Here is a 22,720-nt window from a genome sequence, read left to right as displayed (position 1 = left end):
CATTTTGGTGAACGCGGCCTGTTGTCCTCCTTTGCCCCAGAGTTTTATACTTTGAAGCTCTTTATTATACAGAGGCCTTTACTTGCAATAACTCCATCCTGAATACAGTCCCTTTCTTTCTTTTACATTAAGACTCTGGTTGAGGTACAATTTACGTAGCATGAAGCTAATCACTGCTTGCTTGTTTGGTTGGTTCCTACTCCCCAGACAGCGAAACGAAAACTCAGGTTTGTCGGAACTCCGAGCGGGACATTTGTGAGGCTTTCACTCATCATCGGGGCTGTCCTGGTGTGTACGGTTCCCTCCCTTGCGGGCCAGGTTTCAGCCCCACCACCGGCAAAGCCCGGATCCTCACCGTCCGCCAGCATCACCCCACACCGGCTGGAGCCGCTGCTCGGTGTGCAGGGCCCCACTACCTGTGTCTGTGTTTTTTAATGTCCTACGGGCAGTTTTGATATGCGACCAGAGTTGAAGGTCCACAACCTCGTTTCTGCCATGGTAATGTTTTTAAAACTTTTCATTACAGACCACCGAGAGCTCTGGAAGAACGGAGCTATGAGGAAGTGGCTATAAAACCAGACTGGGCTCTTGTACCCCTCCGCCCCTGTTTACTACCAGGCCGTGGCTAGCGATACAAATCTGGCCCTCTGTACATCAGTACCTCTACTTCTGTGTCTGCTTCAGGTAGAGGTTTTGTTTCTTCTTGGACAGGTTCAGAATCTGTTGCCCCAGGATATCTGCTGAGAGCAGACAGCCTTTGCCTAAGACTAAAGAGCGCTACCAAAGCACAACTTTCTCTCTCTCCCAGGAATTACAGATCATAGAGGGGATGACTGTGCTCTAGGTTCACCTTTCATTCAACAACTTGCTGAGTGTCAACTACCATCAACTCTTCCAGGTGTGTGAGTTACATCAGTGAACTAAAAAAACAATTATTTCTGCTTACGAAGAGTTTATATTTGGGGAGTGGAGATAATCAAAAAAAATAAAAATAAACCCTAACCATAATAAGTTACAGAATATACTAGAAACATGTGAGAGTGTATCAGTACAAAAATAGCAAATTACATAGAAACATACATGGTATATTACAGAGTATATTAGAAAACAAGTATATTAGAAGTATAGGAGACTTTATTAGGAACGTGAGATAAAAGAACTAGCACAAGAAACACCAGATGGTATGGGTGGCAGGGGTGTGGGGAGAGGGTGATCTCGAGCAGACACCTGAAGGAGGTGAGGGAATTAACAATGTGGATATCCAGGACTGTGGTTCTCAGACTTCAGCAAGTATCACCTGCAAGGCTTGTTAAAACTCAGACTCTGGCCCCATTCTCAGATTATGGCTCAGTAGACCTGGGGTAAGGCCCGAGAATGTCCATTTCTAACAACTTCCCAAGGACTGTACTCAGAACCACTGGCCTAGGGAAGAGCGATCCACACAAAGAGAACCACCAGGGCAGGTGCCGAAGATGGAAGCATGCTCGACAAGCCCAAGAGCAGTGAGGAAGCCAGTGTAGCTGGAGTAGAGAGAAGGGGAAAATAGGAAGGAAGTCAGAGAAGAAGGAAGGCCAGGGCCCTAGGGCCTATAGACCATTCCAAGGAATTTAGCTATTAGGCTGAGTGAAATGAGGAGTCATTGGAAGGTTCTAAGCAGAGAAATATGATCTGGCTTCATTTTAATAGGACCTCTCTGGCTGCTGTAGTTAGAATAGGAGGAAGGTGGGGGGAGCAGGGCAACCACTTAGGAACCCACTGGAATCACCCAGGCAGATGATGGTGGCTTAGAGCAGTGACTCGGGGAGATCGTGTTAAGCACTGGCAGTAATTAGAAGGTGAAGCCACCAGCACTTCCACAAAGATTAGATGTGAGGGGAAAGAGGATGGCTTCAAGAGGTTTGGCCTGAACAACAGAAAGAATGGAATTAGAGTCAACAGCAATGGGGAGTCTGGATGGAGCACCAGCATCCAGGGGTGGAAGTAAAGAACAGGAGCTGTTGTGGACACACTGAGTTTGAAAAGCATATTAGCCATCTAAGGGGAGAAGTTAAGTAGACAGTTATACACAGAAGACTAGGATTTGTTTTTTACAAATAGTGCACGTGCAAAAATCAACATCGTAGACACAAAGAATTACATGAGAAGACTCTCTCAGTAGATGCTGGAAAGGGACGTGATGAAATTAAGTATCCATTCATGATAAAAAAAACAAAAACAAACCCTTAGCAAATTAGGAACAGAAGGGAACTTCCTTCATCTTCTAAAAGGTGTCTACAAAAAAATCCCATCAAGGGGCACCTGGGTGACTCAGTCAGTGAAGCGTCCGACTCTGGCTCAGATCATGATCTCGCGGTTCATGAGTTTGGGCCTCACGTCGGGCTCCGTGCTGACAGCTCAGCCTGAAGCCTGCTTCAGATTCTGTGTCTCCCTCTCTCTCCGGCCTCCCTTTCACTCACACTCTGTCTCTCTCTCTTTCTCTCTCTCTCTCTCTCTCAGAAAAGTAAATAAACATTTTTAAAAAGTCCCATCAAACTCAAAAATGAAGCAACGGAACCTTTCTGTCTACATCGGAGTAAGACAATGACATCTGCTAGCCCTACTTCTACTTAACACTCAACTGAGGTCCCGGCCACGGCGGTAAGAGAAAAGATTAGAAGGCTAAGTAGTTGAAAGGAAACACAAAACTTGCACTATTTGCAATTGATATGGATGAATCCAGAGGAAATCCAAAGGAATCCATAAATGATAAATAAGAACTTGGTCATAAGATTGTTGATCACATATCTATAAAAAATCAATTACATGTCCACCGAAAATATTTAAAATAAATTTTTAAGGGATACTATCTACAAAAGCATCAAAAATTAAGATAACCAGGAATATATCCAACAAAAGACAAAATGTTAGAGAAAACTATAAAACTTCATTGAAAGGCATTAAAAACCTCATGAAGAGCTATGCCACTTCATACGACAGCAGAGTCTATATTATAGAAATGTCATTTCTCCTCAAACTGATCTACAGATTCAGTGTAATCCTGATCAATATGACAGATTTTTATGTGGAACCTAATAAAATAAACCTTTTAAGAAATTTATAGAGGTCAAAGAGCCAAGAATAGCCAAGAGACTCTTTAAGAAGAAAAACATTGAAGGACTTACAAAACGATAATAATTAAAAGCAGCATAGTACTAATCCAGGCCTAGAAAATCAGATCAATTGAAGAGAGACACTGCGAACACGTCCATGTATACCTACACTTACAATACAATGGGGGTTTACAGCAGATGGGGGAGACAAGGGTGAGGAAATTCAGTAAATGCTGCTTGGACAACTGGCTTTCTATCAGAAAAGATTATAAAACTGAAGCCCTGCCTCCATCATTCACCAAACTCAATTATAGGTGAAGTGTTTCTTTCTTTCTTTTTTCTTTTGTTTTTAGAGAGAGTAAAAGTGTTTCTTTTTAAAATAAAAATAGAATCATGTGATGCATACCATACTAGCCTGGTTTTTCACTTAACAATATATGATAACTATCTTTCCATGTCAGTAAACAGAGAACATTTTAAATAAATGCACCAGAATGTATTTAACCAGTCCCTTGGTTCATTTGTTTCATACACTTTGCTATTATAAATACAGTGAACAAAGCTGAACAAGAGATCCTAATTTGCACACACTCCACACCCCTTAAAGCCTCTTTGACTCTGAATGTACTTTTTTATTTTATTTTTTTTAAATTTTTTTTTTCAACGTTTTTTATTTATTTTTGGGACAGAGAGAGACAGAGCATGAACGGGGGAGGGGCAGAGAGAGAGGGAGACACAGAATCGGAAACAGGCTCCAGGCTCCGAGCCATCGGCCCAGAGCCTGACGCGGGGCTTGAACTCACGGACCGCGAGATCGTGACCTGGCTGAAGTCGGAGGCTTAACCGACTGCGCCACCCAGGCGCCCCTGAATGTACTTTTTTAAACGATAAATGAATTTTGAGCTATTACATGGCGGCATCATTGTCTTTGAATTATTTTATTGCATTTGCTTCTATTTCTACAAAGAGGTGTGGAAAAAGGAAATGAATCTGCGGCTACGGGTGATAAGCAGCACAGTACCCTACACTCTCCTAATTGCATGTGGCTAATCTTGAGCCACAATCACATCCTCGACTGAACTCCATCCATTCACTGGTATTCCATCATCAGAGAAAAGAACGACGATGAAGAACATGAACAAAGTACTAGAAACACACATTATCAGAGACTGGGTATAAAAGCAATGTGTAATTAGAAATTTTATCTTTCTTCTTGAAATCCTCTGGAACAAAAACTATTTTTTCAACCTTACTACATTCACTTCCACCAGTGTGTTCAAAATCCCATCATGTGAGAAGGGCATGTCTACACTATGTACGCATCTGACTGTTCCTGTACGATAAATTCTGGAAACATACTTAACAGGGCCAAAGGTGTGCTTATGTTTTAGATGCCTCATAGAGACCACCAAGATGCCATCAGGAAAGGTTGTTCTGATTTACCGTTCCAGCAGAAATGCACGAGTGCCCACTCGCCCACCGACCCCAACAGGGCACACTAGCATGCTTAATTTAGGACATTTCAATAGTTATTATTTTAATTTGCACTTCTTCGGTGTTGAGACTTTTTTGTTTCCTTACCCATTACATGTTTATAAAAGTTACATCTACCTGATAAGGTAGTTCTAAGGATCCCATGAGTTGACACTATGTAAAATTCTTAGGACAGTGCCTCGCTTACATTCAGCAAATGTAAGCTATTTTCTCAGGTTTATATGTCCTTTGTGAATTTCTATTCTTGTCCTGTGCCTGTTATTTATATTAGTACTCTGCCTATTTCTTAAGAATTTGTTATAAAAGAAAGCTATTAACTCCTGCTCTATCACTTCTCTTTCCCAATTTGTCATTAAAAGTTTGGTTATAGTTTCTTTCATTATGAGTAGGCAAATGCATCAATATGATTTTTGCTTTAGATGCCATGCTTAGAAAGATCTGGTCCTCCCCAAGTTTACATCAATAATCACTTAGCTTTCAGTCGAGTGCTTTCATGGTTTTATTTTTCTAATTTAACTCTTTAATCCAACTTGAATTAATCCAGGGGAAGGAAGCTGTGTTATCCAAATCTTACAGAACGGACACGTATTACTCTTACAGTTAGAAAACATCAGTACTCTGTTAACATTAGAGGCGAACTGCCCACTGTACTCATACGTTTAATCCCTACGTTCAGTCTCCAGACTGACTGGGTCAAGTGTAAACATACTACTTGGATCTACATAAAACCCGATCTTAGTAACTGGCCCACAGGTTAGGACAACTTTTCTATTAGCATTCTCACTAACATAAACTACTAAGGTTTTCTCTGCAGCAGGGGTCAGAAAACTCTGAATGGCCCGAGAGTCAATATTCTAGGCTTTGGGGCCAGAGAGTCTGTGGCAACTACTCGACTCTGCTGTCATGGCACGAAAGCAGCCAGACAGCATGTATGTGAATGAACGTGGTTCTTCCAATTAAACTTTACTTATGGACATCGAAACTCGAATTTCCTATTCTTTCTGCACATCACAAACTATTCTTTTGATTTTCTTACACCCATTTAAAAATGTAAGATCGATTCTTAGTTTGTGGGTTATACAAAAACAGGTGGCAGACCAGTGTGCCGACCTCTGTATTATGTCAACATTTTTTGGTGCATTGTCAATAGGGGCACGATCCAGAACTTTCTGCACTAACGGAAACATTTTGTATCTGTGCTTTCCAGTGTGGTAGCTACCTGCCACTATGGCTAACGGGCACTTGAAATGTGGCTATTGTGACTAAAGAAATGAGTGCTAGAGTTTATTTAATCCAAAGAGCCACGGGTCTAGAGGCCACTGCACTGGACAGTGTATGTCAACAGACTGGATTCTATGTATGTATACATATCTTTTTTTCTCCTGGGGACCTAAGTCCATACATGTAATGTAGTCACAAAAATAATGGAGAGTCGCTCAGGTAAAAGTTCCACAATTTTCTATTCCCACGACAAAAGGGAACAAACAGGTCAACTTTTCATGTCTACTAAGCAGTGGCCGGAATCCTTGCTCAGAGCCCGTTAAGCGGGCTGTTCACTTGCTGTTTCTTTTCATTGCTATTATTCCTTAAAAGCACACCACACCCTCTTCTTCCCGATTCCTTTCTTCTCTCTCGGTCACTTTTCCCAGATACCAAATGCTCTTCTAATAAAGAGGCACACTCACCATCAGGTCCAGCTGGCTGTTCCGTGTGGTGATGGACAGTTCGATGGTGGACAGCTGCACTTCTTTCCAGACCTTGGGTCTCAGCTCCTGGGACAGGGCTGCGTGGGTGCATGAGATTCAGGTCAAGTGCTCCCGTTAGTGTTCCACCACTGCCCCACCGAGGGCCAGCTGCCGGCTGCTCCGCTTGGCCTCCTAAGCCTGGCTGCTGACTCTCCACCTGTTTCCTTCCCCAGCTCTTACACACAGGATAAAGAGCCACGTGCCAGTGGCATCTCTGCGCCTGCGACACCCCCACCCAAGCAGCCACAATAACATCAAGCTTGGTGACAGAACGGGGGAGCCGCAGTTGGTCAGCAAAGGCACGGGCTGCTGCCACATCCGGGACGCTGTGCTGACTCGGGTCCTGCTCTGTGGCACACACACGGCTAATTCAAGGATCCTTGAAAGGCTCCCCCTGCGCGAGAGAAGTCTCTCGCGCTGATCTGGGGCCCGCGCCAGGCAGTCCCGAACGGACCGCGGCACCACCACACGGCTCACCGTCCTGCGGTTGGGCCCAGTAGGACGCGAGCCTTCGCAGGATTCTCCTGTACAAAGAGGGCCGGGGAGGGGTCTCTTCTGCTCCACTGGGAAGTCTCTCTGTGGGTCCCGTGTACGAGATAGAGGCTTGATGAGTCTGAGGCCACTCCTTTTAATGTGAAGAGAGAAGCTTGTCAGGCACACACCGGTCCAAACTCTGGGAGTATCTCTACCTGCACCCGCCTGGACGCTAATTAATAATCTCTCACTGACTGGAATCATCTCTACTTTGGAGCATGGAGTCCCCAAGCTTTCTTTTCCTACCGAAGGCCTGTCTTCTATCTTGAGAACCATGAACTCCGTGACTGCTGCCTCCACGGCTCTCACAGAGCAGAAGGTCCACGTGGACTAACCACCACTGCTTACGCTTCTCCAAAAACAACCATTTGAATGAGCATACAATCATCCCATAATGAGTTTATCTTCGGTTTACAGAAAATGACACAAAAATGACACGCATGAAGTCCCGCTGCATCGAATACCTTCTTCACTTCTGGAATCGTACTCCACACAGAGGCCAGAGTGGCTTCGGCCAGCCCCGTGATCCAGCCCAAGGCTTCAAAGTCCATCATTCTCACACTCTAGATTTTTTTGTCTTCTACTTCCTGACACCCCAAGCCCACCTCATCAGTGTCTACAGGAATAATTAAAACAACACCCTAGCCTCTCAGTCCTTGACATCATCTCTAATCCCCGCCCCAAGCCACCCATTTCCATGGCCACATCCTGGTCGTTCCTGTTACCCAGAACTATTCCACCATGGAAGTCTAAAACCTTGATATCCTACTCTCTAACCACACCCCATATTCTTCTTTTGACTGATTCTTTTGTGCTCAATATATCTCTTAGGGTGAACCACTCCTCCCTGTTCTCAGAGTTCCATGCAGTGAATTACAAAGGAGTAACAATTTTGGTTTCTCTCTCTCTCTCTCTCTGAAAGCAGCCATCCTGGGGACTCTGCTTCCTACAGCAGTCTGCCCTGAAGGAGACGTTTTAAGGGGATGAATTCAATTTGGAGTACTCGGAAATCTGATTGTGACCGTATTATCTAAGCTGTGTCCTTTACTCCTGCTGACATTTATAAGGCTGGTATTTTGATCTCCCTCTGCCTGGTTCCTGCATTTGCTTTCATAACCTGGTTCAGACTCAGAAGAGGAAGACAGGGGTGTTCGTTTTAGAGTCCTGAAGATCCTAACCACACCACATTTCTAATCACATTGGGAATTCCTGTCCCTGACCCCATTTCCTTCAGTACCTAATTAACAGTTGATTACTTCAAATCGCTCCTTTCCCATCACTGTTGGCTCTCTTATGTCTTTGGTGTTCCATAGTAGGGGCCCTGAAAAGCCCCTATTCTGGATCAGTCTTATCACTAGGTTTCTGTACTTGTACATCATGGCTCAGTGTTATTAGAAGGGCAAACAACACTCCAGCTAAGAACTGATACAGGGAAAGGGGCACATGAGTGTCACAATTCTTGGTCTCAGGTTCTCAATGCCATTTGATAATCCTTCTCAACCTCCCTGTTTTCATCTTTCTTCAAATCCCCCCCTCCCACTACCACCCACCTCGTTTTCAACAGATCACTTTGCTCCCTACGCTTCAGCGAGACTATCGAGACATCAGTGAGAACTGCCTGAACATTCTGTAAACCTGTTTTCACCTGGACCTCTGCTTTATTCCTCTTCTGTCTCAAGGAAAAGGGCTCCCCTTCCTCTGTTCAAGGCCTGTCCGTGGGCCCCACACCCTCCTTCCTGCGCGTGCATTTTGCCACCTCACGCTTTGTGTCTTCCCTCACCTGTCCCTAGTCTCCCTTTCTCATTTCAGGGTATAAAGACACGGCTCTCTCTCCAATCAATAAAAACAACACTCCACTGGCCCCATATTTCTCACTAGTTTTTGCCTTTTCTATCTCCTTCCCGTCAAAGTCGGGCTTCCTGAAGGAGTGGCCCGATCCTCTGTGCCCACTTCTTCCCCTCCCATTTATTCCCTAACTTGCTTCAATGTGGCTCAGCAGCTCCACTCAGGAGGTGACCAGACCTTTAGAGGCCGCTGAGCTCAGGGGACACTTTCCTGCCCTTATTTAGCCTCTGTGCCGCTGCCTCACGAGGCTCTGGCTCCCACTAGTGTGCGTGTGTCCCTTCCCGGGGACTTCCCTCCCCTCGGGCTCCGGCTCCGGAGGCAGCTTTGAGGCTCTTTATTTATTTATTTATTTTTTTATTTATTTTTGGGACAGAGAGAGACAGAGCATGAACGGGGGAGGGGCAGAGAGAGAGGGAGACACAGAATCGGAAACAGGCTCCAGGCTCCGAGCCATCAGCCCAGCGCCTGACGCGGGGCTCAGAGCCTGACGCGGGGCTCGAACTCACGGACCGTGAGATCGTGACCTGGCTGAAGTCGGACGCTTAACCGACTGCGCCACCCAGGCGCCCCGCTTTGAGGCTCTTTAAATGCTTACATTGCTTGGGGCCATCCCTGTATCCCTGACCATCTCTCCTGCGCACATCCTCATCCAACCCACAGTCACAATGGCACTCAGACACTTACGATGTCTACACCGGTTTCTTCAGACCAAAGTCACAATTATGTCTCCACTGGCCTGTACCACAGGGAGGTTACACTCCGTATATGCCAAACTGAACATTTCATTTCTCTTTACAAACTTGATCCTACTCTAATATTGGCAATGTTGATGGAAAACTCTAGGCAGCCAACTAGTCCCTGAGACCAGAAATCTGGGGGTCCCATACTCTCCTTCCCACTTGTGAGGGGTCAACCTCAGTATCTCTGTATTCCATCCTCCTTGTCGACACGCACTGTTCTCACCCTATGTGGGTCTCATCCCCTCCCACCTGACTTACTTCCACAATCTTCGATCTGGTACCCTCGCCTTAACCGCCCACAGCCATCTCTCGTCTACACTGCTGACAGGTAACTTTTCTAAAAGGCATACCTGCTCATGTCTCTCCCCTGCTTAAGATTCAGTAACTCCCCAACACTTTAATGGTGTAAGTTAGATCCCACATTCAGACCTGCCGTGACCGGCCCCTCCCCAACCCCCCAAAACCCCCTTCCTGCCATTCTATTGCACTGGCCACGTGACAGCACAGGGCCATCCCACAGTGGCTCCTCCACTCAGAATTCCCTTGATCTAGTCTTGTACAGATTTCAAACTTTAGTAAAACTGTTCCCTGCTCTGAAAAGACTGCTGTCCCTGAGTCAGATATGAGTGCCCCTCCTCTCCGCTCCCACCTCATCCTTCCATGCTCTCCCAGCACTTGCCAAACCGCGGATTTACTTGTCCTTCACATTCTCCTTCTTGGGGGCAGGACCAAACCGGCCTTATTTGACTTTGTATTCCAAGCATTAGCAGGGCTTGCCACAAAAGATATTAAAAACCGTTCAGTGGGCACCTGGGTGGCTCAGTAGGTTAAGCATCTGCCTTTAGCTCAGGTCGTGATCTTGCAGTTTGTGAGTTCAAGTCCCACATCAGGCTCTGTGCTGACAGCTCAGAGCCTGGAGCCTGCTTCGGATTCTGTGTCTCCCTCTCTGTCCCTTCCCCGCTCTCACTCCCTCTCTCAAAAACAAACTTAAAAAAAAAATAACTGTTCACTAAAGAAATGGTGGAAACAGTTCACATTCTCCCTACTCTACAACTTAAATAGGTACTCTATTCTTCCTAAATGCACCTACTACTCCACCACTGAAATTATTCTCTTAAGCAAGAGTAACAATGCATTTTGCGTTTTAGTCTGCTTTCGGTGTAGAAACGCATTGCCCTCCAAGTTCATTTTCATAATCATGTAAATTGGTTACCCCTAGTACTTTAGGGATTTCATGTTTTTACATTTCTTTAACATAGTGGCAATTTATTTAGAAGGTAAAGGGAGCTTTGTTTTCCAAATGTTTTGCAATGGACATACATCATTTTTATAGTTAGAAAAACACCTGATACTCTGAATATTAACATTAGAACCAAGGTTTTCACTACAAACTTCATCTGCCAATTTTCAGATTGACCTGCCAAATTTTGTGTTTAGAGCTTTGATTTGCATAAAAGCTGAACACAATAGATCACCCGCAGATAAGGATGACTTTTCTATTAGCATTTCCATTAATGCACATTGTTCAGCTTTTCTCTATGCCAACATTTTTCAGTGTATAGTCTATAGCAGCAGCACTGCCCGATAGAACATTCTCCAATGTTGGAAATATTCTTTATTTGTACTGTCCAAGACAGTAACTACTACCCATATTTCGCTAGCACTGTCTGAAGCAGACTTTATTATACACAAGTCTGTACAATCATACATTCAGATACAAATCTCCAATTCATTTCCAGATACTAATACAGATACCCTTACAAATCACTGATGAGATATAGGCCATTCTGTTTCAGGTTTGTCTGGCAAGAATGAGTGAATAAATAGGCAAAAAGAAATGGAATATCAACAACAAATTAAGTATGGGTTTGGTAATGGAAGGAATGAGCTGGTAGAGGAGGGGTGACTGCTTAGGGAACAGGAATGCTTTCTGCATTCGTACCTATGTAAATAAATATCCCCCATTTTACAGCATTGGAGCATGTCATATGTATCTGTAGCAAGGGATTTTTCAAAATCCAAATACACACATCACAGACTAACAACACAATAACACAGGGCAAATTTCTACACTGTAAATTGCATTTACCTTAAGAGTACTGAAGAAGTGAGCCGCTTTGGTTTTTAGGGGACCAAGGTACCAGTACCTGAGAAAGATCAAGATAAAAATCTAATTAGAAAATTAAGAGAACTGGGGTACCTGGGTGGCTCAGTTGGTTGAGCATCCAACTTCGGCTCAGGTCATGATCTCACAGTTCGGGCCCCAAGTCGGGCTCTGTGCTGACATCTCAGAGCCTGGAGCCTGCTTCGGGTTCTGTGTCTCCCTCTCTCTCTGCTCCTCCCCTACTCACACTCTGTCTCTCTCTCACAAATAAATAAAGATTTTTTTAAATTTTTTTAAAGAAAATTAAGGAACTATCAACATTATTGAGACCATTCATGAAGGACACTATATTCGATTTCTGCCTCTACTGGGAGCACTAGTCATAAGCCCCCTAGTGTGAGCGGTGTACTAAGAATTACACTCTACTCTGAGCTCTGGAGGCTTAGGGATTGTGCTTTAGCAGAAAAAAGTCAGGCAGTTAAATTTTTAATCTGCATTTCAATGCCACGTCGAACAGCGTGTAATTAGTTATACACTGGATATAGATCCTTGCAATTTGTAAGAAATACATAATCAGCAGCTCCCTGACTCTCTCAATTCCCAGGTATCACTGTAATGTACACTTTCAACCAAAGAACGTAGTGGAGTCTCCATTCAAAAGTGCAATGAGTGGAGGACAATGAAGCCACAATGAGAGGCAGATGCCAGGTGATCTGGTGTGTGACTCACAAGCTAAGTGACTGTATCCTGTATACCATGTTCTATCTCTATCCCTCTCTCTCTCTCTCTCTCTCTCTCTCTCTCACACACACACACACACACACACACACACACACTCAGAATTAAAATCTGTAAGTCAGCATAACTTCACATTACTCGTGTTATACAGCTTTAAAATGGCAAGTGTTAAATCTAGGAATGAAGAGGGTCTTCATATTGCTAAATACATAAAAGCCTGGTGTAAAGAGAAAGATGACTACTGGAAATTAGAAAAGTGGCATAAAGTAGATTCCTCTTCCTCTCCAGCCCCTACCAGCACATCTGAAGTGCTCCCTATTTGATTCTGATCAATATGCATTTATTTAGCACTTACTATGTATATGAAGCAAACAGAAGAAATACAGCGTATAAAATTCCTGCCTTTGAAGGCTTATAATTTGAGAAAACCCAAAAAAGTAGCAGAAAATGATAAATGACCATGTATATATATATTGGTATAAACCCATCGCCGTTTATTGGTAAGGAGAGTCAAGAAGGGATAAGAAATCACCGAGGGCCGAAAATCGTCAGAGCAGCCACGCCTATATAACGAATGGCTCCGGAGCAAAGTAAAGGTGTGGGATTTAGAAGGATCGTTTGGATTTAGATACATGGAAGAGGGAAAGCAATCATTCTAGGCGAGAAGAGAAGCAAAGGCACAGGAACCACTGAGAATAACACCCACAGCAAAAACTTAAAAGTAAAGATATGTAACTATGGAATTAGAGTTGATGACAGATTAAGTTGGGCCTTGAATGCCAGAATAAGGAGGTTTGATAGGCTCCAATGAGCCATGTGGAGCCATCCTAATTATTATCCAGGTTAATACTGTGATGCTACTAATGAGGGCCTTGACCATCTGATTTTTTTTAAGCTTACGTAATAATTGACTTCTCTTCCCAGCCAGCCAGAGAGAAAGGCGGTTTATTTCTCACTATCCATAGTTCCACTCATCTCTACCAATAGCAGAACTTGAGATGGCACTTGTAGCCTGATGGCCAGCTAGGAAACCATGGTTTGCAAGCCTACTGCTTCTCCCACAGCACACGGAGCAACTCGAGTCCTACTCAAGGTGTTAGAAACCACCACCCAAAATTTTAAAGTCACTGTTCCAAAACCAACCAAAATATAGGCAAGTGTGTGAGATATCCCTATGACCTATGCTAGTGTTCAGTTGTCAAGGAACACATTTCAGGAAGCCATTTGTTCTCATCAGACTCAGGGAAAACTAAGCAATTCCTCTTGATGGAGTTGCTGGTATTCGAGATCACAGATAAAACCTAGGGTGATTGGTGCAGTCAAGGTAATCATGGCAATCTTGCAAATAAAAACAACGTGAAACGCTAAACAACTGCAGGGCGTAGTGTAATACAACCCATCTCTGACATTCCACTCTCAGGAACTTCATCGGCAGGATACAAAAGTGAGACAAGTATGAGAAATTTCCGTAAAGAAAGTGTGGTGGGAAAGCCTATGAGGAAAGAGTTTTCTTGATGAAAGCTATGTGTCAGATCGATCATAACTCATTTAAACTGCACTAAACCTGTAAGCCCGATGTTAAGGAAAGTTAAAAAAAAAAAAAAAAAAAAAAAAAAAAAAAAAAAGGCACGACCCACCAGATATGGACCAAACCTCATACAGTGTCTCCTTAGTCCCACCTCAGGAAGCCTTTGCCTGCACCACCCTCCACTTCTAACAGAACACGGCACACCCTCTCTCCAAGCCAATAGTTTCATTTAGCACAATGAACTTTGCAAAAATAAGTCCATTTCTGTGGAAGCCAGCGACAGCTTCTCATCCCTGACTCCACGGGTCTGTTTCTTCTAGCTCCAAACACCAACAGGCGTCCACCTTTCTTCCCTCTCAGATAGGCAGCCTGCGGTCTCTCAATCTGCTAGGCTTGAGTTATACAGTGGAAAGATTTACAAGAATATACAAGAAATACATAGTCAGCATCTGCCTGACTCTCTCAATTTCCAAGTATCACTGTCGTGTAGCCAGACTTTCAAAAAGAACACATCTCAAGAAGTTGCTCTGGCCGAGGTCAAAGAGGTTTCTGCCTGGGTTCTCTTCTAGGATTTTGATGGTTTCCTGTCTCACATTTAGGTCTTCCGTCCATTTTGCATTTATTTTTGTGCATGGTGTTCAGAAAGTGGTCCGGTTTTCCCAACACCATTTGTTGAAGAGACTATTTTGCCTCAGATACTCTTTCTTGCTTTGTCGAAGATTAGTTGGCCATACAGATGTAGGTCCATTTCTGGGTCTTCTATTCTGTTCCATTGATCTATGTACCCATTTTTGTGCCAGTACCATATTGTCTTGATGACTACAGCTTTGTGATATAGCTTCAAATCCAGAATTGCGATGCCTCCAGTTTTGTTTTTTTCAGGATTGCTTTGGCTATCCTTTTGTGGTTCCATACAAATCTTACATTTGTTCTGGCTCTACACAAAAATGCTGGTGGTATTTTGACAGGGGCTGCATTACATGTGTAGATTGCTTTGCATAGTATAGATATTTTAACAATGTTTGTTCTTCCAATCCATGAGCACGGAAAGCTTTCCCATTTCCTTGTGTCCTCTTCAATTTCTTTCATCAGTGTTCTATAGTTTTCAGAGTACAGAACTTTTACCTCTTTAGTTAGGTTTATTCCTAGGTATCTTACTGTTTTTGCTGCCATTGCAAATGGGATCAATTCCTTGATTTTTCTCCTGCTTTGTTATTGGTGTATAGAAATGCAACAGATTTCCGCACATCGATTTTGTATCCTGAGACTTTGCTGAACTCATGTACTAGTTCTAGCAATTTTTTGCTAGTCTTTCAGGTTTTCTACATAGACTATCATGTCATCTGCAGATAGTGAAAGTCTGACTTCTTCCTTGATTTGGATGCCTTTCATCTCTTTTTGTTGTCTGATTGCTGAGGCTAAGACTTCCAGTACTATGTTAAATAGTCATGGTGAAAGTGGACATCCTTGTCCTGTTCCTGACTGTAGGGAAAAGGCTCTTAGTTCTTCCCCATTGAGGATGACATTAGCTGTGGGTCTTTCGTATATGGCCTTTATGATGTTGAGGTATGTTCCGTCTATCCCTACTTTGTTGAGGCTTTTCATTAGGAATGGATGCTGTATTTTCTCAAATGCTTTTTCTGCATCTATCAACAGGATCGTATGGTTCTTATCCTTTCTTTTATTAATGTGGTGTATCATGTTGATTGATTTGCCAATATTGAACCAGCCCTGCAGCCCAGGAATAAATTCCACTTGGTCATGGTGGATAATTCTTTTAATGTGCTATTGAATTCAATGTGCTAATATATTATTGAGAATATCTGTATCCATGTTAGGGATATTGGCCTACAATTCTCCTTTTTAGGGGTCTTTGTCTGATTTTGGAACCAAGGTAATGCTGGCTTCTGGCTTCACAGAGTGAGTTTGGAAGTGTTCCTTCCATTTCTATTTTTTGGAACGGTTTGAGAGGAATAGGTATTAACTCTTCTTTAAAGAAGTCTGGTAGAATTTCCCTGGGAAGCCATCTGGCCCAGGACTCTTGTTTGTTGGAAGATTTTTGATTACTGATTCAATTTATTTGCTGGTTATGGGTCTGTTCAAATTGTCTATTTCTTCCTGTTTCAGTTTTGGTAGGTTGTGAGCTTCTAGGAATTTGCCCATTTCTTCCAGATTGCCCAATTTGTTGGCACGTGATGTTTCATTGCATTCTCTCATAATTGTATTTCTGTGGTGTTGGTTGTGATCTCTCCTCTTTCATTTGTGATTTTATCTATTTGAATCCTCTCTCTTTTCTTTTTGATAAACTAATCAATTTTGTTTACTCTTTCAAAGAACCAACTCTTAGTTTCATTGATCTCTTCTACTGTTTTTTGTTATTGTTGTTGTTTCTATATTATTTATTTCTGCTCTAATCTTTATAATTTCCCTTCTTCTGTTGGCTTTAGGCTTTATTTGCTGCTCCTTTTCTAGTCCTTTAGGTGTAAGGTTCTTCTTACTAGACACAAGGCTGAAGGCAAGGGAAAGAAAAGCAAACAGGTCTATTGGGACTTCATCAAGATAAAAAGCTTCTGCACAGTGAAGGAAAGAATCAAGAAAACTAAAAGGAAACTGATGGAACGGGCTAAGATAATTGCAAATGACATATCAGATAAAGGGTTAGTATCCAAAATCTATACAGAACTTATCAAACTTAACACCCAAAAAAACAAATATGGGCAGAAGACATGAATAGACACTTTTCAAAGACGACATCCAGATGGCTAAAAGACACGTGAAAAGATGCTCAACATCACTCATCATCAGGGAAATACAAATCAAAACCACAATGAGATACCACCTCACACCTGTCAGAATGGCTAAAATTAACAACCCAAGAAACAACAGGTGTTGGTGAGGATGTGGAGAAAGGGGATCCCTCTTGCACTGTTGTGGGAATGCAAACTGGTGCAGCCACACTGGAAAACAGTATGGAGGTTCCTCAAGAAACTAAAAATAGAACTAAAAATAGAACTATTCCTACGATGCAGCAATTGCACTATTATTTACCCAAAGGATACAAAAATGCTGATTCAAAGGGGCACAGGCACCCCAATGTTTATAGTGGCATTATCAACAATAGCCAAACTACGGAAAGAGTCCAAATGTCCATTGACTGATGAATGGATAAAGAAGATGTGGTATAGGGGAGCCTGGGTGGCTCAGTCAGTTGAGCGTCCGACTTCAGCTCAGGTCATGATCTCCCAGTTTGTGAGTTTGGGCCCCGCATCGGGCTCTGTGCTGACAGCTCAGAGCCTGGAGCCTGCTTCAGATTCTGTGTCTCCCTCTCTCTCTGCCCCTCCCCTACTGGCACTCTGTCTCTCTCTGCCTTCAAAAAATAAAGTAATTAAAAAAAAAAAAAAAAAAAAAAAAAGATGTGATATATATACACAACTGAATGTTACCTAGCAGTCAAAAAGAATGAAATCTGGCCATTTGCAATGACATGGATGGAGCTAGAGTGTATTAAGCTAAGCAAAATAAGTCAATCTGAGAAAGACACATACCGCATGATTTCACTCATATATGGAATTTAAGAAACAAAACAGATGAACATATGGGAAGGGGGTGCCGAAAGAGAATAGAGGGAGGCAAACCTTAAGCGACTCTTAAATACAGAGAACGGAGGGTTGATGGAGGGAGGTGGGTGGGGGATGGGCTAGATGGGTGATGGATACCAAGGAGGGCGCCTGTTGGGATGAGCACTGGGTGTTGCATGTAAGTGATGAATCACTGAATTCTACTGCTGAAACCAATACTGCACTGCATTTTAACTAACAACAATTAAAATTTTTTTTAAAAGGGGGAAAAAAAACCCCAAAACCCCTCTCAGGCAGTCTTGAGACCAGGGCGGTAAAAGCTCCATAAGGCTGGGGCTCCAGCACGGTCTTTCACTTGGTGCCCAGCTGAGCAGGCTGCAGGATGATAGGCAACTTCTGTGTAGCATGAGCCTAACCTGCCCTCAAATATGACCTCCAGGGACAGAGATGCATCTCCTCCACTCCAATACCAAGCTGGGGGCGGGGAACCGAACCTGCCCTAACTGCTCTGTGTGGAAGACACAAACCTCTACCTGTATTAGTCACACACAATTCAACCAGCAGGCCCACCGGATTTCTTCCTAGAAGATCACTGTAGATAAAAATGTCAAGGATAGGAGCAAAACAAGATTTTTAAAAAATCATCCCATGGCAGTATAGTAATCCTTTACTTGCTAACTTTGACGCCAGCGTCTCTGAAGGATCCCCATCGAAGGCCGGTCACTGCAAACACGGGCTTTTCCTTTTCACCCTGGAAGTTAAATACATTCATTTTAAATTAATGATTACAGTTAACTTGGAACTCTCTATAGTTAAGTCAGCAAATGCTCACAGCCTAGTTTTCCTCAAACCAAATTCTAAAAATGGAGTTCAAGGGGCGACTGGGTGGCTCAGTCGGTTAAGCGTCCGACTTCAGCTCAGGTCACGATCTCGCGGTCTGTGAGTTCGAGCCCCGCGTTGGGCTCTGTGCTGACTGCTCAGAGCCTGGAGCCTGTTTCAGATTCTGTGCCTCCCTCTCTCTCTGACCCTCCCCCGTTCATGCTCTGTCTCTCTCTGTCTCAAAAATAAATAAACGTTAAAAATAAATAAATAAATAAAAATTAAAAGGGTGTTCAAAATCTGAGTACTCAGTAAAAGGACCTGAATAAACCATCCTGTAAAATGAAATTAATTTTTATATATTAGGCCTCATGAATCTGCTGGCAAGGGAACATATTATCATACTTCAGATTGTAAAAGAAGTACCTAACTATGCTGGCTTTTTGACCAATCAGAAGTCGGGTCAGCCAGAAGTACTTCTCTCTCAGACTTGCCCAAGGCAAAGATCATTTCAGCCTGCATTTTTAGAGGTCCACGTGTTCTCAAGTAAGGTCAGAATCCTGGTACTCTAGAAAGTTTCACCTGAGCATCTAACAATACAGCCAGATATCTGTCACAACAAGTCAGAATAAAAAGTGATTCGGATTGGGGCACCTGGGTGGCTCAGTCGGTTAAGTGTCCCACCTTCAGCTCAGGTCATGATCTCACAGTTCGCGTGGGTTCGAGCCCCACGTTGGGCTCTGTGCAGACAGCTCAGAGCCTGGAGCCTGCTTTGGATTCTGAGTCTCCCCCTGTCTCTGTCCCTCCCCCATTCATGCTCTGTCTCTGTCTCTCAAAAACAAATTAAGAAAAAAGAAAGTGATTCAGATTTAGCCCAATGCTTTATGGCAAAATACTGCAATTACCATCAGTGAGTTACTAATTAATCTGCCAGTTAAGCATTATATAGAAAACATACACAATAGAGTCATTATCTTTAAGAGTTTATACTTTATAATGGACCTTCCTTAGAATATAAAAATATATAAATATATAGATATAGATATAGATAGATCAGGATCTATATTCCTTAGAATATAAAAATATATAAATATATAGATATAGATATAGATAGATCAGGATCTATCTATAGATCCTGGATAGATCAGGATCTATCTATATCTATATAATATATACAAGATCCAGATCCTAAAAGGGACTTTTCCCACAGCTCAGAATTAGAGCTAAAGCCCAAGAGTGTGCCCACATTCTAAACAGAGCAGCCACACGCTAGACATAACTCCACAGAACTTGCTAAATGGGGGCAGAGCCAGCTCGATTTCCACCAGGCCATCAGTACAAGCAAAGATTAGGAGCTGGAGGAGAATCCTGGACACCATAAATTGCTGGTCTAGGTCAAGTATATCAAGTGTTCTCCTCGGGGAGGGCGTGCTTCCCCCTCAATCCCACGATACCGAAACCCAGTGAGGGATTTCCAGGAAAATCACACACTCATAGGGGCAGCTTGTAAATAAAGATACTGGCCTCCCATTCCTTGCTTGTGTGTCTGTTCCAGCAGATTTGCTTTTCCGCCCTCTGCACCAGTAAGCAAGGAAAAGGGAACTAGACAGAGATGGTGAAGCACAGAGGTCATGGTGAGGCACCTTGGCCCCTGGCACAGAAGGGGTATGTTAGTCCCGTAGGTGCCAAGTGGGTATTGCGGAAAACAGTAGGACTTTGAGCCATCCTGATGATGGAAAATTCATCTTTTTTTTTTTGCCCCATGGAATTATCATTGACAATATGATATATTAGGGAGTAGTAATAAAAATACCTGCTCTCCATTGAGGAGGGCACTTGCTGGGATGAGCACTAGGTGTTGACTGTAAGCAATGAATCATGGGAACATAACCCAAAACCAAGAGCGCACTGTATACACTGTATGTTAGCCAACCTGACAATAAATTATATAAAAAAAAAAAAAACAAAAAAAAACCTGCCCTCAAAGAGCTCAAGGTACAATGAGGGTAGACAGACACAGACAACAACAATCCAATGCGGGAGGTTCCCACCACCAAGAAATGCATCGAGTGCTATGAAAGCACAGCAGGTGCGACTGGATGTGGTGTGAGAGGGGATCAAAGGACACACGTGGTCAGGGAAACACAACATAAATTTTAAAACAAAACAAATTTTAAAGAATAAGGTGTCTAGATTGAGGGAGGTTAGAGAGAAGCACGGAGAGAAAGAAAAGGGAGAAGAAAGGTCTAACCTGAGGAAGAGAAGCAACACTGTGTGAGTCTGCAGTGGACTATTTCCCTCAACTGTTCCATAAGGGGTTTGTAAGCGTCACAACTAATAATAATGATAACTGTACAAGATTCCATGATGAAAGGAGTTGAGAAATACCAAAATTCGTTGGTTTGAAACAAGTTATGTTCACTACAATTCTTCTTGGGGTCTTTAACATGTTAATGTATATTATAAACTTCCAGAAGGAGAAATACGAATAGTTTTCCTGAATTGTTAACTGTGCAACCCTTCCTGGGAGGCACTTTGTGTAACTAATACTCCTGGGGAAAGGCTGATCAAAAGCACATAGTCTAACACGATGTCCTGGTTTTAGTATTGAAGACTTCCCAACTGGTGCTCTAAAAATGTTTTCTCTGTCTTCATTGAGGAGGATTTTAGGAATATTCTGGGAAGATTAACTAAAAAGCCTTGTAACTTCAAGGTGCTACTGATTTGGGGTGCTATGTCCTAGCAAGGGGTAGGAATGACTCTGGACACTAGGAAATGAGTGTGGAAAGATCTAGAGAAGCCCAGCTAACAGCCAGATGGTCACAGGGCCCTCAGGATTCAGGAGAGGACAGAGGGTCGGTAATGAAGGGACTAGTCCTTGTTGGGGTACACAAGAAAAATAAGGGTAGGTGGACAGAGGAGAAGCCAACAGACAAACTACCACTGGAATGTTAACCCGATGAAGGTCTGGGTAATTGAGGATCAGATGGAAGGGTCAGTAAACAAAAACAGATAAAAACAGGCACACAACCAGGTCTTAACAGCAAAGGACATATGTTGTCCCAAGTCATAGACCCTCTGCAAAGGGAAAAGGGCCTACTGGTTTGCTAAAGAAAAATAACTCAGAAAGCTGGCTGGAATAAAAGCTTAAGGAACAGTGAAAAGAAAACAATTCTGGTCAACTAGATAGGTACCTAATCTAGGAATTTTAGGAACTCTAGATGAAGAGAAAGAAAATAGGAATTCTGAAGTTCTGAAGCAGCCCTAAGCGTCATCTTGAGAGAATGATCAGTCAGGGTTAAAAAAAAAAAAAAAAAAAGGAAACCAGGAATGATAGGGGAAAGGGGCAGATTCTAACTTCAGCCAGCAACCCTATCCTCCTCTTTGGGTTCTGGGTTGGCAGATTCTATGAGCCAACTGAAGTAGAAAAAAGAAAGAACTAGAAAGACTTCTGTAAGTCTTTAAAGCCTTTGAAGTTAAGTACCAGGCTTTGTAGATGTCTATATGGGAAAATGCCATTTGGAAATCACAGGATCGTGCCAAGAGTGATACCACCTAGACAAAGCAGTCAAGTTGAAAAGCAATGGACTATAAAACAGAAAATCTAGACTCTACTTCTGTCTTCAGCGTGACTAGTCAGATGACCAGCTGACTTTTTGTTTTCACTCTGTCAAACGAAGATAATAATACACATCTTGTCTTCTTAAGCTGGAGGTCCAAATGAGATGTAAGCATTCCGTAGACACTATAAAAAGCTAAATATAAAGCATTATTATAGCTTCCAAGGACTATTTTTGGGGACTCTTCAATTATACAGGTTTAATTGGGTTTGGGTTTGTTTTCTTTTAAGAAGAGGAATCCAGTATCAGGCTTTACCTATCATGCTGCCCCCATATTCTGAAAGCAATTTCTAGGAATAAGGAAGAAAGAGAAGACAAATTCAGCTCTAGCTGAGTGCCTCAGAAGCCACAGAGGAGGCTGCTGTACTATGTTTTCTAGGAATTAATTTTCAAAGTTTTCTGCTTCCTGGGCTGTGTCATCAATACATGGAGCCTGTGGCAAATTTGATGCTGGTTTCATCAATTCACAAACTCAGTACATTTGGGAGAAAAGAAAAAAATCAGAGAGAAGACGTTTAAATACAAGCACAGTCAACAATTTCCAATTAAATCCTGATTACTCTGGAATGTATTACTCCTCACACATTTATAAGCAGCAGTGAATTACCTAGTTATCATAAGATACAGCCTGACTCACCTCCTTCGGTAATAACAACATTTTAAGATAATATCTTCATAGATGCCAATCTGTGGTGCGTTCCTAGGCTAGACTTTCACCCAGCTCTTGCATTTTGTTGAGAATGACTTAGATTTATTATTGCTAAAGAATAAAATACAACTTAAGTCACTTTTATCACGATCAATGACATCATGGTGGGGAGTCCAGACATCAGTGCAGAAGAACAAAGGAAAAGGAAAGGAAAACAGGCTGCAAGTACATGGGTTC

The 22,720-nt window shown here is 42.8% G+C and overlaps 2 protein-coding genes across 4 annotated transcripts in view; one reads left to right on the top strand and one right to left on the bottom strand.

Annotated features, from left to right (window-relative positions):
- DENND11 (DENN domain containing 11) overlaps positions 1 to 3,670 on the top strand; it is a 53,372-nt gene extending 49,702 nt beyond the window's left edge. Inside the window, exon 10 of the mRNA XM_060633297.3 lies at positions 2,497 to 3,670. The gene's annotated coding sequence lies outside the window, so the exon portion shown is untranslated. The remainder of the gene's footprint in view (positions 1 to 2,496) is intronic.
- AGK (acylglycerol kinase) overlaps positions 1 to 22,720 on the bottom strand; it is an 81,127-nt gene that overhangs the window by 3,956 nt on the left and 54,451 nt on the right. For all 3 annotated transcript variants that reach the window (XM_078438535.2, XM_078438536.2, XM_081795081.1), the window contains 4 exons: positions 18,067 to 18,146; positions 11,537 to 11,594; positions 6,806 to 6,953; positions 6,269 to 6,366 (listed from right to left, as the gene is read on the bottom strand). In XM_078438535.2, coding sequence (XP_078294661.2) covers positions 6,269 to 6,366; positions 6,806 to 6,953; positions 11,537 to 11,594; positions 18,067 to 18,146 — 384 coding nt within the window. The remainder of the gene's footprint in view (positions 1 to 6,268; positions 6,367 to 6,805; positions 6,954 to 11,536; positions 11,595 to 18,066; positions 18,147 to 22,720) is intronic.

Source organism: Panthera onca, chromosome A2 (genome assembly GCF_046562875.1).
Source record: "Panthera onca isolate mPanOnc1 chromosome A2, mPanOnc1 haplotype 2, whole genome shotgun sequence".
Lineage (NCBI taxonomy): Eukaryota > Metazoa > Chordata > Mammalia > Carnivora > Felidae > Panthera > Panthera onca.
This window is presented reverse-complemented; position numbering and strand designations above follow the sequence as displayed.